We start from the raw sequence: 17,456 nt of genomic DNA on the forward strand, positions 1-17,456 counted from the left end.
TCCCATAGAAGCTCTTAAGATCCTTAATAATGCGCCACTTTACTTATAGTAATCTCAGTGATGGAACTAGGAGCGTTATAAGCAAATAAAAAGTTTTTTGGTTCTATAATGCCTTACTTGAGAAATTCTACAAGACTACATTGGGAAAAACTTGCTTCTTGGGAGGTCATTCCAGAGTGTCATCCACTTGACAAAGTGTGAGCTATGAAGAATGCAGCTCCCTGATCGGTAATAATAGTAATATTCAAAGGTAATAATAGTCACAATTAAAATGGCCAACGTGACATCAACACTTTCATGGTGAACTGAAAGGACGGTTTCAAAGTTTTATTAAAGTTTTGCACTTTCAAGGATGCGTGACTTTCAAATATATAGAATTTTAGAATAATTAAATAAAATATATGGGGAAATGTGTTTGATTATTTCCAAGTAGCTAATGAATAGTAAAATAAACTTTAGCTCCCTGAAATTGCCCCACATTTCTTTATATCCATTTCGATTGTTATTAAACTTGTGAACTTTTAGTCATTATAATGACGTAGCAGTAAGAACGTGCAAACGACGTGTTCATGACTATAATGTCATGTTGTGCTACTTGGGAGAATATGTAATGGAACAGCTCAGAAATTTTTCATTGAGTATTTTTATCATATCTGTTGAATTTCAAAATTCCAGAAGTGGAAGAGAAGATGATTTTGGCGGGAAAATGTTCTTCGCGAAAGCGGAATAGCACAAGATGCGGAAGTTTCTGGGTAAAGCTGCGAGGTTTGTTCCTCGAGGGGCAAAATTCGTCGAAATTTTGATGTGAAAATTTCTCGCGGAAAACCCACCACAAGAATTTCCTCAAAATACTCGTCAGCAGCATCTCCTGTCGATCTGCTGTGTGACACCCACCAATTTTCCATGGGGAAATGTCTGAGTTTGCGTCAAGTGACTCTCAACTCTTCCCCAGTCCCAGTTAGTCCCCCCAATCTTGTCGCCACTTTCAGTACCAAATGTACAGTCGTGAGGGCAGCAAGTCTGTAGGACAGAATCGTTAAAGGGTATTTCCCGAAGCCACGATAGAACTGGAGGAAAATGTGCAAGAATGCCAAAAAAAACATTTGTTGGATCTACTTGTCGAGTTTTCCAAATTGGAGACACTCGTACATTTTGTGAAAGTGAAAAGTGAAGATTTTCCTCTGGTGGTAACTGTATCTCGAATTTGAAGTTTATCTTATAACCATCCCCCACAAGTTTCCTCAATACACTTGGAAGGGAGTGAAATAGACACGGATTTTGTATGGCATCTTGCCAGAGAATTTATTCCGAAAATTTCTCAACATCCTTCTCCTCAAATGGATTTTTTTTTTAACACACAGCAAATACTCCGTCGGCAAATATTCAATAGTGGATGAAATTTCAAGGAGGTGAAAAGTGAGTGGAAATCCTGGAAAAATCCCTTCTGTGAAATCCCACTGAAGCCAAGAGTTTTGGGTGAGAAAAAAGTGAATTTTATCCGCAAAAGGAAAAAAAACAAGTAAAAACGAAGTAGGATTGGATGTAGTTTGGAGAGTGTTTTAAGTGCTAGAAAGTAAGGATAGCAAGGCAAGAAAATAAAGAAAAAACGTAGAATTTACAGAGTGTTTAAGTGTAATTGAATTAATTCAGTGCTGAAAGTCTTGTGCCTCCTCGCAAGAGTAAATCACAAGCAAAAGTGTAATCCGTGTGTTAGAGGGGGGAAAAGGTGGATGGGGTTGATACTGAGAATATGCTTCGTTTCACTGAAAATATGGAGACACCAACGAGCTGGACTCAAGGGTACATTCTTGTGACGATGCTACTCTGTGCCATACACAAAAGTACGTACTATAAATCCTCCAAACTCACAACCATTTTCTTCAATATACCATCCCTCTTCTGGGGCTCTGGATTGGATAATTAATTTCACTTCCACTCTCTCTTAGCTCCATGCCGAGTAAATTTAATAACGACTTAAAAAAAAATAGGAGACACAGCAACATACATTTCAATGGGGGGCAATTTTTAAGGATGGTTGGGGATTTTCTAACAATTTACATGGAAAATTCTCACTTGTCTACCCACTTAGCATCATTCTACTCTTATACTCAAATTTATCCACACTGCTTTTCTTTAAGGCTCCATAAATTCCTATATTTTCGAGAGGAAAAAGTAGTAGATTTTCACTGAATTACTTAAGACAAATTCACTCCACTTAAATCCACTTAGAAATGATCGATACACTGTTACCAGTGACACATGTCAAATTCCAAATGGATTGAAATACAATCCCAAGACTAGTCTTTGAACTCTGCAAATATTTACTAAGTGTCTAAGACGATATCTCAATTTATGAAATATCTCTCAAGTTCTTCAAACAAAGTTTACGTCTTACTCTAGGAGAAAAAAACATAACCTAATTTTTTTTAGTTAAGGTTAGGTTTATCTATCCCAATTTTAGTCTTGAATTAGACATGAAAATTTAATGATCATTGTTGGGGACCAAGTCCCCTGGGTCAAACAAATCAAGAGATAGTGGACTGTATTTATTTTTATTAACTCAATTTCCCCGTGGCGGACTGCAAGGACTTGATTACTTTGGCGATGACTAAATGGCTGATTACAAATGAATAAATGAATGTTGGTGGTCCCTAAAATAAATATACACTTCAATTCATTTCTTTAATTCAAACAATTCAATCCTTACTTTAATCTCAAACGGCCTCCGTTTGCTTCCACCAACCTCAAGCTTTTTGAAAGTTTACAACCTGTAATTCAATTAATAATTTTTATCCTGACGCCATTTTAAATTTCTTTCAATCGTTTATCGAACCTACCAAGTTATATAACTCTTTTTCCTGACTCAGGACTTAGCTTGATCGTCTCCCAAGGAGTTCAGCCAAATCTAACCAATAAATATTACTAAATTAAATAGATTTTTAACATGAGGAAATATCCTAACTTACGCAAATTCTTTTCCTATGAAAATTCACAAATGCACGTCACGCCACGCTTTCTACAAAAAGACTGACAAATGTGCCGGAAGGGCTTACATAATAAATCTTCAAATATTTCCGCCAGTTAGCGCTCGCGTTTCCAACATTTTCCCCTCTGGTGCTCCTGCACCCACCTACTCCACGTCCAGCACAGCAAGCTTTGCAACTGGTCTCTTGTATAGGCCGTAGCGAGTTCTTACCATCGCTGAACGAATTTTCCCATCAGGGGCAGGAAATACTTCTTCCACTCGACCCAAGGGCCACTGGTTGCGAGGTAACTGTTCATCGCACACAACAACGACATCTCCAATCTTGATAGTTTTAGTGGTAGAATACCACTTAGTTCGTCTTGTCAACTCGGGAAGGTACTCACGCATCCATCTACGCCAAAAATGGTCTGCGTAATACTGAGCTCGTCTCCATGCTTTGCGGAGGAACAAATCGCTGTCATCAAAGGTCCCAATCGGTCGGTTCTCTCCAGATCTTCCAATCAAGAAATGATTGGGAGTGATGGCAGTCTCGTCATCAGGATCAATCGACACATAAGTTAAAGGCCGGTTATTTAGAATATACTCCACTTCAATAAAGAATGTGTGCAACTCCTCATCAGTGGGATGCCGTGTCCTCATGACCTCTTTCAATACAACTTTGACGGAACGGACAAGTCTTTCCCAAACACCGCCCATATGTGGTGCGGCTGGTGGATTAAAGTGAAATTCCACACGCTTTTCGGAGAAGGTTTCCTGAATCTTCTTTTCATCTACGGCTGCATAAAGTCGTCGAAATTCGTTATCAGCTCCTCGAAGATTTGTTCCATTATCACAGAACATATCAGTTATAGATCCGCGTCGATTCATGAAACGTCTAATTGCCATGATGGCACTGTCTGTCGTCAGGGAGTGTGCGACTTCCAAGTGCACAGCACGAGTCGCTAGGCAAGTGAAGATTACTCCCCATCTTTTCTCCACACGACGACCCACCTTCACTTCTAATGGTCCAAAATAATCCATTCCACTCTTTACAAAGGGATACACTGAATCATTAACTCTTGCGGATGGAAGCACGGCCATTTCAGGAATCAAAGGTTGGGCGCGTTTGTTTTTGCAAATTTGACACTCATGCCAAGCCCTCTTGACTGCCACTCTCACTCTTGGAATATAAAATCTTTCACGAACGTTGTTTACAACTTGTTCTCGTCCTTGGTGATGATTCCGAACATGAAAATCACTAATAATCAACTTTGTCCCCACGTGCTTCGGCGGAAGAATAATGGGGCACTTTACTCGCACTTCACTATTTTGCAAACGTGATCTCATTTTCAATAATCCATCAGAATCCATAAACGGCGTCAAATGATACAAATCACTTTCTTTGGGAATTACTTTTCCCTCTTGGAGACACTGTATTTCTCTTCTGTACACTGACTGTATTTCCTGAAGCAACACTTTTTCTGCTTCTATCAAATCACTCACTTTGAGTCCGGGTAATTCACTTGTTTTTAGATTTTCTTTCGCTTTACGCCACTTTTCCAACCAAAACTGCGCACAATTTTTCACTTGAGCAGTCGCTCTGACAAGTCGATTCCAGCGGGAAAAACGACTCATCTCTGGAATCAGACGATTTCCAATAAACCTTTCAACGTTCACTAACACTTGAAACACCTCAATGTCTCCATTGTCTGCAACTTTTTGTTTTTTATCATCTTGAGGCCATTGTTCCTCCTCCAATTTCAGGAAGGGCGCCCCAGTGAACCATTTAGAGGACGCACTGAAATCACACGGCTTTCTACGCGTGGCCAAATCAGCTGGATTCTGTGTAGTCGAAATCCATCTCCATTGATGAATCTCTGTCAGTTGGTCAATTTCACTTATTCTGTGTCCAACAAACTGCTTGTATCTACGAGAATCACTTTTGATCCACCCCATCACCGTTAGGGAATCCGTCCACAAAACCACTCGATCAAATTCAAGATCCAAAGATGATTTTACCGCAACGCTAACTCGCGCACTAAGCACTGCAGCTTGTAACTCAAGTCTTGGGATACTGGTAGCTTTCAATGGAGCAACTTTAGTTCTAGCACACACAAAAGCCACTTCAACACTATTTTCACTTTCAATCCGTAAATATGCAACTGATGCATAGGCACTCTCGCTGGCGTCTCCAAAGACGTGTAGCTGGATTGAAGTTGCTTCCGGAAGTTTCGGAGAATAACATCTCGGTATCTTCACTGTGTCAATCATTTTTAGCTCCTTGATGAATGCTTGCCACTGCTCCAAAGCCACACCATAAATGATGTCGTCCCATCCAATTTTCTGACGCCAAATCTCTTGGAGAATCATCTTTCCTTTCACCGAAAACATAGCCAAAAATCCCAATGGATCGAAGATTGACATTACCAGCCGTAATACTTCTCTCATTGTGGGTATCTTCTCTCCAGACAGAATATCAGATGCGACGCGATGGAATGTGGTCTTGAAAGTGAAGACATCTTCAGAAGAGTCCCACCACAAGCCAAGAATTCTTTCAGGTTCATCCTTCGCATTCAAACTTTTCATCGTGTCACTCACACAATTAAGAATTCTGCTGTCATTGGCTGTCCAGTTCACTATATCAAAGCCACCGGCTTTATGAACCTGAACAATATCCTTGATCAATCCGCGAGACTCCTCAATGGTATCTGCACATCCCAGATAATCGTCACAGTATGTATTGTGTAGTATTCCCTTCACTGCCTCTGGGAATTCTTCGGCATATTCTTGGGCATTTAGATTCTTCACATATGACGCTAGAGTGGGAGAACAAGATGCCCCAAATGTCATCACATTCATCTTGTACTCTTCTGGCTCATTTTTCCTATCCATTCCTCTCCATAGGATTCTTTGATAGTTGGTATCTTCTGCCCTAACATAAACTCTATGAAACATCTCCTTGATGTCTCCAGTGAATGCGAATTTACCCTTTCTGAAGTTTTCCAACACTGCCGGAAGTGATTTCAATAAGTCTGGCCCGCTCATCAGCAGATCGTTAAGTGATACATTCCCTGACTTAGCCGCACAGTCAAATACCACTCGAATTTTTCCCTTAGCCGGGTGAAAAACCGCAAAGTGTGGAAGATACCAAGTATTTCCAGTAGGAGTCATCCTATCTTCTTCTATGAGCTTTATCAAGTATCCCTTCTCAAGATGATCACTTATCTTGGCACAGTAAGCCTCGGCCAATGCCGGATCTCTGTCTAGTTTCCTCTCCATGGTGTACAAGCGCTTGACAGCTACATCTCTTGACTCTGGCACAATTGGTTGATGACCTTGCTTCCACAGCAATCCAGTCTCGAAACGCCCATCACTCGTCCTACGGGTGGTGCGCTTCATGATTTCAAGAGCTCTCTTATCTTCACGAGAGAGTACCTTCTCTTGACCTTCAGTACCAAAGCCCTCCAAGGAAAAGGAATTCTTCACCATTTCATACAGCTCATCTTTGCGTTCCACAATAGAGTAGGAGTAGGTCTTTACCTCACATGAGGTTTGATTATTCAATTTTCCCATTACTACCCAGCCTAACCAAGTTAAAGCCAGATAGGGAGCGTTCCACGGTCCGTGGATAATCTCCCGTGACACAATCAAGGGAGTGTTGTCCAGCCCTATCAGCAGATCGGGCTCTGCATCCACCATGGATTCAGAATGACCATCGGCCATATGTTTCCAGTCCCGTGACAGTGCTTCCATATCCACTGTCTGCCTAGGGAGACTTAACTCACAGACAGTCCTAACTTTCTGCATTAAATACTCCTTGGCTTTGGGATGAGTACCTCTGATTCTACAGTTGACAACAGTCGATGTCAGATCAGTACATGCTGTCGGTCCAGCTCCTTGCCACGTCAGAGGGCACTTTGGTCCACTAAGCCCCAATTTCTCTGCTAGAGATGCCTTCATCATTGTCAGCATGGAGCCCTCATCCAAAAAGGCGTAGACCTTCAAGGTACCTTTCGGTCCAGTAACATACACCGGAAGTATCTTCATGAGAATCTTATTACTCGTATTGGCATGAGCCACTGTGGCTCCAGTCATCACAATTCCCCTCTGTGGGGAAATTTCATCTTCCTGATCCGAGTCCTGATCAGTCTCAGTAGGGAAATCTGAAGCATCTAGCTTCTCCTCATCTTCTCTCTGAGCTAGAGAGAACATTTGCTGCTTGTCATCTCTGTGGAGAAGATTGTGGTGTTTCTGACCACAACCAGGTTTTGGACATTTTCCGTTATCACTGCAAGTTGAGAGAGAATGATTTGGCTTCAAGCATCTGAAACAAACTCCCTTTTCTCTCACAATCTTCCATCTGTCGCTTATTTTGAGCTTCTTAAAAGTCTCACAATTTTGTGGGGCATGTTTTCCCTTGCAAAAGCTGCATGCCGCCATTTCGGCTCTCAGCTCGGTCAATTCATTGACAGTTGCCACGGTTTTGCCTTTGACAGGTTTCTGCTCAATTTTCGCTGAGTCCCTAACCTGTACACGATAATTCGCCGCCCTGGCCTTTACCGCAATCCAGTCACACAAGGTTTTCACTGTCACGTAGCTCTTGGTCACCTGGAATTCTGACCAAGAAATCTGCATTGACATCGGGAGCTTTAGCACAAGCTCATCCAGCAGCTGGGGATTATCAATGTAGCACATTCGGTTGAATTCCTCAATCGCTGCTACCATGTTCACCATCATAGTGGAAAATTCAACCAAGCTCTCCGGCTTGTCTACTCTTACAGGTGGGTAAGCCTTCACCTGTGCAATCATGGTGCGAATCAGATGTTCAGGTTGTCCATATCGCTCTTCCAGTGACGACAAAGCCTTGTTCACATTCGATGCTGAGTAGAGAAGAAATCTGACTGTTTCTTTGGCTTCTCCAGTGAGACACCTCTGAAGCAGGTTGAGTCTCTCAACATCCGTATATCCACACGTCTGGGTAGTGTTCTCGTACCAAGCACGGAACAACGGCCATTCCTTCACACTCCCATCAAACTTTTGTACATCTGTTCCAAAAGATTGGCGTACAAGAAAACGCTCCATAACCTCCAAAACATCCGATGACGTTTTTGAGTGTTTGTCCACATCATTAGTGGCATTTTGCTTCACTTTGGAGCCAGTAAGTTTGGTGTCAATTTCTCTCTCTTTAGCCTTCACAGCTTCCTGAATTGCCGAATGGAACTGATCATTTGTCATTGTGAGAACTTCCTTCTTCGGGGCTGCGTCGTCAATCAGTTTCTTCTGGAACTCTGCAAACCTGTCAACGATCACGTCCAGATTCACTGGTGCCTCTTCATCATCAGACACGACATTTCCCCTCGTAACCAGAGGGTTGAAAAGTTCAACTTTCTTGCGTGAATTCGATGAAAAAGGTGTTGAGGTCCTTGGAATATCCCCCTGGACATCCCCCAGAATTGTTGGTGAATTCATCCGCTTAGATTTCATCATACTTTGGCGCAACTCAAGTTCCTTTTCCCGCAATGACAAAAACTCCATTTCCTTACGAGTTCTCTCAATCTTAGCCTGAGTGAGAGTCAGTTCAAGGTCGTTATCCTCCTCATCAAAGCCATAACGAGTTGGAGGTCGACCTTTTGTTGCCCTTTGGCTCTTGCGAGGCATCGTGCTATTCGTCTGGAAAGCCCTCACAAATCAAGAATCACAATCGCGACAATCGCGGTCCTTTCCGGACAGAACAATCAAATCCTCTGCAGTCCGTTGCAGTCACTGATCCACGGTGAGAAGGACCACTTGTTGGGGACCAAGTCCCCTGGGTCAAACAAATCAAGAGATAGTGGACTGTATTTATTTTTATTAACTCAATTTCCCCGTGGCGGACTGCAAGGACTTGATTACTTTGGCGATGACTAAATGGCTGATTACAAATGAATAAATGAATGTTGGTGGTCCCTAAAATAAATATACACTTCAATTCATTTCTTTAATTCAAACAATTCAATCCTTACTTTAATCTCAAACGGCCTCCGTTTGCTTCCACCAACCTCAAGCTTTTTGAAAGTTTACAACCTGTAATTCAATTAATAATTTTTATCCTGACGCCATTTTAAATTTCTTTCAATCGTTTATCGAACCTACCAAGTTATATAACTCTTTTTCCTGACTCAGGACTTAGCTTGATCGTCTCCCAAGGAGTTCAGCCAAATCTAACCAATAAATATTACTAAATTAAATAGATTTTTAACATGAGGAAATATCCTAACTTACGCAAATTCTTTTCCTATGAAAATTCACAAATGCACGTCACGCCACGCTTTCTACAAAAAGACTGACAAATGTGCCGGAAGGGCTTACATAATAAATCTTCAAATATTTCCGCCAGTTAGCGCTCGCGTTTCCAACAATCATTACTAGGTTTTCACTAATTATCCCTTTTCAGGAAAACTGGTATAAAACGTACACTTAGCTCTCTGATATCTGTCACTTTGATATCCGGATGACAGCTGTCACACAATTTACAGTTGATGAACTATCAGTGTTTTGAGTTGGAAAAAATCGGTATAGCAGCCAAAATAAAAACTGGGTACTAGTTTTTACGCATCTTAGCGACATTTCGTAATTTATTTGATCACTTCCTCAGGCTCTGTACAAAGAGAGAGTTTTTACGCTAAGATGCGTAAAAACTAGTGCCCAGTTTTTATTTTGGCTGCTATACCGAATTTTTCCAACTCATATTAACCACAGTCGTTATTCTTCAATTACATTATCAGTGTTTTATTTATTAAACATGCAGTTTCTTGTGTATTAAAGTGAAAGTTTTATTAATAAAATTGTGAACCAGATTTGTAAATCTAAATATAATATTCTACCGAAATTATCCGGATATCGAAGAGCTGTGAGTGTATTAATTTTATTATTTGACACATGTGTAGTCGGGCATCTGCCCTGAAAGATTCCTTAGTGAGACCAAGGCTTAACGCAGCCAATTTACCGGGAGCGATCCAGCTCTGTTCCCCCATCCGAACTCTTCCAGTAGGAGAATTCTGTAACAGTATGACAATGTCATATGACAAATTTAAAAATTTTTATGTGGTAATTTCGGAAAAATTTATCGAAAATCAGATTCATATCAGTTATTAAGAGCTTCATAGAGCTCCTCACAATGGCCATTCGATGCTTACTGGACTTTAACGTTGTCCTGTTCTCGAATTTACTACGAAAATTTGTCATATGACATTATCATCCCCTTACAGAATTTCTCTAAGGAAATACCATGAAAATTTGTCATATGACAAATTTGGGCAGAGGCTCTATCTCTCATAGTTTCCGAGATAATCAACTTTAAAGATTTTCAGACACTTTTATGCATTTCTCATACAATTTAATGTATAAATATCGTTCGAGTTTGCCACAATCCGATTTTGCAACGAAGGAATCACACCTCTATAAGCTGATCTAGGCTTATCACTGGCTTTTAATACGTTTTATTACATGTGAAAATATCTTTTTTAGACATTTAGTTGTTTGCACCGGGCGGAATTCTAACTCACTCGATAACTCGAATGAACGTTTTACTAGTGAACCGCTGAAATAATAATAATAATAATAATATAATTTTGTAAATAACTATATTGATGTTATTATCATTTCTATTATTTCAGCGATTCACTAGTAAAACGTTCATTCGAGCTGTCAAGTGAATCATACACCGGCTTCACTTTACTTACATAATCCACCCCCAGGGTTGAGCGATTTTTTTACACTTTACATCATTTTTTACATAGTAAAAAAAACCTTTAACCTGTGCTACATTTTTAACATGTAAAGTTAAAATGCAAAAAATGTAAAATTGATTGATATCCATCAAATATCAAGTTCAATTTTTTTTTATTCAATCAAAGATTTCGTTGTAATCAGTAAAATATTTTGCGGCTTTTTGCTGTAAAGCTTTTAGTCTAAAATGCATGATGAAATTTACTGGAATCATAATTCAAATTTTCTACTACCCGGTTGAACCAATATAATAGTAACCATCTAAACAATTAATAATTTTTGAACTTCTATATCTACATGCTCAGAGAGTTTTCCAATTCTGTGGTTTCTGCTAATTTTAAATATTGTAAAAATAATTGATTTTAAGATATATTTCCTGCTTTCTTCATAACGATATTGTTTTTGGGGGATTTTGCTATATATCTTGTCCAAGACATTACATTCCAGAAAACAATATTCATTAAGAGAATCAGTGTCTTTTCGCTAACATTGATTCTGTGGTAATGAAAGTTTTTGTGATAATATTCTAAAAACCATCGTGCTTTATTACTAAAATGAGACTAACGTCTAAAATAAGACTAAATTGCTAATCAATTCGTTCGAAAGCTGTGAGGATTTTATATTCAATTTTATCCGTTTTGTGCTAAACTGTGCGGTCTTTATTTGCAATTTTAACCTTTTCGTGTTAAAGCAACATTCTGAAATACCTATCTGTAGAAGAACAAGGATTAATTAGAAAATAGTAACGTTATTTTACCACAGAGTATGTTTTATGTGTACAAAATCGTTGATTTACTTCACATCATCAATTTCATAACAAAATTTTGTTCATGGCTTTCCCAAGAATGTTTTCTTGATATTCCTCGCGAGAAATATCAATATTGATATTGCTTACAGGAAATGTTTAATAGATTCAAAAATGATTAATTTTCCTTTGTTGCATTTTACATATTTTTTACATGTAAAATGTAAAAAATATTTTTTACTATGTAGAGGCACAACTCTGTTCACAGCTGTAAGAGTCGAGTCAGAGATTTCATTCGCCCAAGACCCAACGGTCTTGCCTATTGCGCCACTGAAATCTTCACTGAGATTGCTCTAACTCAGGGGTGTGCAAGAACCATTTGAAACCGAATATACGTCAAAATAGGATTGTTCAGGTAGCATTTTGACAATTGACGTACAAGTTTCACTTGACCAAGCGCCTGGCAAGGTGGCCTTTTTATATGGAGCTATCTGAAGCCAATTCCGAAACTGATCTCGGACACAACTCACAGTGCTCCAAGGAAAAAAATTATTTAAACAAAAATTAGTATATTTATCCCTCCATACGGAAAGATATATTATAATACGGAAAAACTTCTCACTTTTTAAATATTTAGCATAACGATCACAAGTGCAGAAAAATTTCCATACGCATTTGTATGTGATAGTAAGGAATTGGCTTGAACTTTGAAGGCCACTCTTCGGGGACTAGGTCTTGTCTATTGCGCCACTGAGATCCCCACTGAGATTGCTCTAACTGTCAAATCATACGTGACATCATGCTCATACTTTACATAATGGTAGTTCATTTTATTAGCCAAAAGCCTACAAAAACAGAGAGAATGTTAACGAATGCGGTGATATGAAAGTATCAAAAAAGGAAGAATAATTCACTAGTCCTTCTGGTCAATCGCTTTTATTCATTTTATTCTTAATTCTAGTTATTTATAAGGGAAGAGCGGGCGATCGGAAGTGTTCCTCGGATCGTCAGATTATTTACCCTATTTTGCTCCAAATAAAATGAATTTTTAAAATTTATTAGGTACTTTTTACCATTTAACTTTTACAAGATTGCACTGCATTAGATCACATTTAATTTATAAAACCGATTTTTCCTGAGACAACTGATTAAATTCGTGACCATCCGAGGTACAGAGTTCAAGTTTGCAATTTCACCTATTTTTTTATTAATTTATTGTAAATATTAAAATTGAAATGCACAGATATAGTTAAATGAATAATTAATGGTCCAATAGACAAGCACAAAAATACCAAATAGCATTTTGAAATAGTAGTAGTAGTATAGTTGAAAAAGTATTCCGATCCGTGGTACTCTTTCCTTATTTGACAAATTTAACTACAGTCAAGTTTCTCAAATATAAAATTTGGAAATACATATAAGCGACAATTATATTAAAAATCCCAAATTTGAGGTTTAAGTAAAGAAAGTTTTGCATGGTGTCTGAATCTGAAGTAGAACTGTTTTCTTTAGTACTTCCTCAATATTACCATGTTATATTGAATGTCCTGACATATTCTCTTTATTTAACAATAAATTAATTCATTCATTTTCAACCGCTTATCCCTATTGGGGTCGCGGGATTAATATATAATCTAAACTTATTCTTTATTAAAGGTAGAGGGAGATGGTGATACATTGAAAATGATATTTTTCCGCATATTTCTAAAGGAAGTTAGACCTAGCCATAATTTAATTTAGATCATTCATTGTATTGTTCATCTAAATTACATTACGTTAAAGCTCAGCTTCCTTTAAAAATACGCGAAAAAATAGCGATTTCAGTGTAGCCCCAGCTCAATATAGCCCCATCTCCCCCTAAGTGTATTTCACATAAATTTTGTTACGTTTTTAAAAGTATTTTTCGAAATAGAAATCAGGCTTCAAAAATCAGGCCTCATTGGCTGAATGATTTGGGCTAAATGGCTGAATTATGCCCTATTTTTCATTATTCACCGTTAAGACTTAAATAACCGCAATTATCTAGGTATTATTTAAGGTCTTATCAGTATGGTCTGTTCTTTGTCATAAGGGATGAAGAATATCAAATCCAGAACACTTTTAAAAATTTTCTGATGTGTTTTAACCCTCTAACGGGTAAGACCGCCTCCAGGCGGTCTTCACAAAAATCACATTTACAGCGACAATAAAGGTTTTATTTATTTAAAAGTGCTATAGTGTCCTCGGTAATAGTCTTATAAATATCTCTTAAAAGTTTGAACTCATTTTGACTCTTCGTTTTGTTGCTGTTCCCAGTTTTGTGTAACAGGTCAGAGAAAAAAGCAACAAAAATATTAGTGCAAAAAAACTCATTTCCAATTTCCATAAAAATACCGATTTAAAGTTATCTGACTAAAATAAATTTATTTTTTACTGAAAGATGTGCCATTCTACTTTGTATATTTTATTTAAAAAATTTGAAAAAACTAAAAATGTGAATTTTAGAAGCAAAAAGAGTTTCAAAAAAATTTATATTTTCTCACCTAGCGCCTAAACTAAAAGAGATAATGAAGAATGGATGGGTTTTGTGACTTTATTGGATCATAATTACCCTAGAAAACATTGTTTTAGAACTTTTTGTCGCATATTAAAGAAAACACTGTTAGAGGGTTAACCAATTTTTTTTTGGCACTTACAGTTAGTGTTTCCTTTAAAATAATTAAAATAACGAATTTAATAAAATAAAGAATTAATTCCATTTCTTTTTAATATTTTTAAGGAATTTTATACTTTCAGCTTCTTCAGAAATAAATAAATAACACAATTAAATATTACTCATTTTCAGATTAAATTTAAGTTATTTGTCATTCGGCTATCACAATTATTCCCATTTATTTCCAATATGCAAAAATTCAAATCAAAAATTGACAATCACATTGTGTTGTGCAAGTGAGCATTCTATTTTGGAAATCTCTGCTATAAATCAGCAAGTGTTTGTAAATACCAACCCTTATCTTTACATTTTCATTTATGTTGGGGGAATTTTGCAGAGAGATAGTCAGTGTCAGTGATTTGTATGCAGCACTAAAAGTAGAAGCTCGCGAAATAGACGGTCACTGAATAAAAATTCTGTTGCAAAATCACTGATTTATTGTTCACTTGAAATTTAGTAGAGAGAGAGAGAGTTTATTGATTTACTACAGCAGCAAAGCTCCTACTCAAATATAATCTAATACTTCCCAATTTTTCTCCCATTTGATTCAAGTTTTAAGCTTCTGACACTGCAAATAGTTTTGCATCTGATTCACTTTCATTAAAAGTTTATTTTTTTATAATTTCTAAGGAGCTTGGAAATGTGTCAGAATTTAAAAAGATAAAGTATTTGCAAATTAACACCTCGTGCTTCCATAATACTTTGGATAAAAATTTGCAAAGTTTTTTTTTCAATTTAAATAAAAATCTTTTGAACTGTTGTACAAATTCTTATTGTATTTTTTTTTGCATTTTTCTTGAAAATGTGCAGGACATCTTAAAAGAATTTTTCCAACCAAGGGGCATTTCATTACGAGTCCAGGTAATATTTTGTGCGAATAAATAGAATTAATATTGGGAATATTTTAGAATATCTCAAGTAATATTAGAGACATGAACACTTACTTGATACTTTATTTATAGCATTATTCCGTATTCAGAATATTGATAATATTTAGAACACAATATAAAAGAATTTGCAAATATGATATATTCCAAATATTAATAGGAATTAACAAATGTTCCGAATGCTCTGCTAAATTTATTAATAACATAAAATTTTGAATCAACAGGAATATCTAGAATATCTTATTATTTAAAAAGAACTTGCAAATATTTTGAATATTCCGAATATTAAAAATATTCTCTAAATATTGCGAATATCAATTACACTGAAAATGTTGAGAATATTACAAAAATTATTATTATTACAAATAGGGAGAGGTGGGGCTATTTTTAACAGTGGAGTTACAGTGATATACAATTTTTTCGCCTATTTTTAAAGAAAGCTGGACCTTGCAATTATTTCATTTAATGCAACATTTTTTAGATCTTAATCACATTACGTTAAAACTTGGTTTTGCGAGAAAATCAAATATCAATGGAGCTCCATAGTTTAGCCTCACATCCTATAATTGTCCTATAATTGTGAATATTGCAAATATCACGAATATTTCGCAAATATTCTGAAAACATGATTGAAAAACTTTAAAAATTTTCCGAAAATGAAATTTATTTTTAAAATAAATATTGCGAATATTTGACTAGCACAGTGCCTACTGGAACAAATAGAAAATATAATTATAATTTTAATTATTATTATAATTTTTATTAAAATTATTATTATTATTTAAATACTTTGCTCGTGTCTGAAAATCAGAGCAACAAAGCCAAATACAACACAGAAAATTTTACTCAAATAAAAAAAAATATTTCATAAAACTGTTCGTAAATGTTTGTGAATTCCTTCTGAGGGCTTACAAAACATTGGTTGTAACACAATCAATTGATTAACATTTTTGTTCTTTTACAAACATTTGTTCAAAAATTTTCGTTAACGTACAAGAAAATTTTCATTAAATTACGTTATTTATTGTAATTTTTTTTCGAGATTAACAAAAATGTAGGAACAAATGTTTGTGAAATAACAAATAAATGCTATTTAAGTTATCATGTGATTCATTGGAAAAAGTACAAATTTTTACAAACCTTTTAGTAGGTTATACGACTTATGGGCATTTTGTTGTTGGACTACCCAGTAGGAATTCACAAACATTTACGAACAATTTTACGACATATTTTTTCTGTTTATTGAAGGCATTCGAAATGTTCGTAAATCGTATAAGCCATTTAAAGGCTCGTAAAAGTTTATACTTTTTAACAAACATTGTTCGTTGAATGATCATTTAACGAGCATTTTTGTTCCTTTACAAACATTTGTTTGTATATTTTTGTTGACATTATAATTATCAACATTTTTAATGGCAAGCATTATCATGTAAAAGATATTTTTTCTTCTTTTGCGGAGTTTACGGAGAATTTTTTCTTCCACGTTATTTGTCAAAACTTTACAAATAACTGACAAAATTTTACAAACATTTTTCTGTGTATTTACAAACTTTTACAAACAAATGTTAGCAAACGAATAAAAAAATATGTCGAGTGATACTATTGCGAATAATTTTCTTAGAAAAAGTACAAACATTTACGAACTTTTTAGTAGATTATGCGACATACGAGTATTTCGTAAACTCCGAGTAAGAATTCACAAACCTTTGCAAACAATTTCGCGAAATATCTTTTTCCTGTTCGATTAAATGCCCCCTGTTTTTAACAAAAAAAAACTTCAAAACAGTTTCTTTTAATGGTAAATAAAAAAAGAACAAGAAAAATGGAAGTGCGAGAGTAAATTCAGCAAATAGAGATTTGTTGTTAAACAAGTAAGTTGCAATGCTCCAATAATTTCTGTAGAATCACTTTGCAGGGGGAAGAAAAAAAAGAGACTTCTCTTAAAATATGCATTAAAAATACTTTCCAATAACTTGGGTATTGCCAGTGGATTTTCGGTCGACAAGAGTCTTGAGGAGGAAAATCAACTTTTCACTTTGGGGAAATGTCAGAAAGCAAACCCCGTGAAACATTCCATTTGGAGATATATATCTCTTGACGCTGAGAACTTTACAGCAATTTCTCTTCGTGGAAAAGTGTGAAGCTTTGCATATTTCCAAGGAGAATTTTACAGTTCTTTTTTTTTCGTCTTATGCCAAGGAAACAGGAGATTGTATGTTGCCTCCGCAGAAAAAAAATGCTGCAACATGTGTCTGCAATATTTGAAAGTCTAATGCGTGAATTTATGGTGTCTTCAGTGCCACAAACACAAATATATCGTCAAATAGTGAAAATAATTCTTGCAAATTTACTCACAAACTGCTACTAAATCTATTAGGGAAGTTTATAGCTTTACAACTT

The 17,456-nt window shown here is 36.3% G+C and overlaps 1 protein-coding gene across 2 annotated transcripts in view; it reads left to right on the forward strand.

The window, feature by feature from the left end:
* Window positions 1-987: 987 nt before the first annotated feature.
* The window catches only part of LOC129806257 (zwei Ig domain protein zig-8-like), an 82,633-nt gene continuing 66,164 nt past the window's right edge, over window positions 988-17,456 (forward strand). For both annotated transcript variants that reach the window (XM_055854721.1, XM_055854722.1), the window contains exon 1: window positions 988-1,841. In XM_055854721.1, coding sequence (XP_055710696.1) covers window positions 1,751-1,841 — 91 coding nt within the window. In that variant the 5' untranslated portion in view covers window positions 988-1,750. The remainder of the gene's footprint in view (window positions 1,842-17,456) is intronic.

Source organism: Phlebotomus papatasi, chromosome 3 (assembly GCF_024763615.1).
Source record: "Phlebotomus papatasi isolate M1 chromosome 3, Ppap_2.1, whole genome shotgun sequence".
Classification (NCBI taxonomy): domain Eukaryota; kingdom Metazoa; phylum Arthropoda; class Insecta; order Diptera; family Psychodidae; genus Phlebotomus; species Phlebotomus papatasi.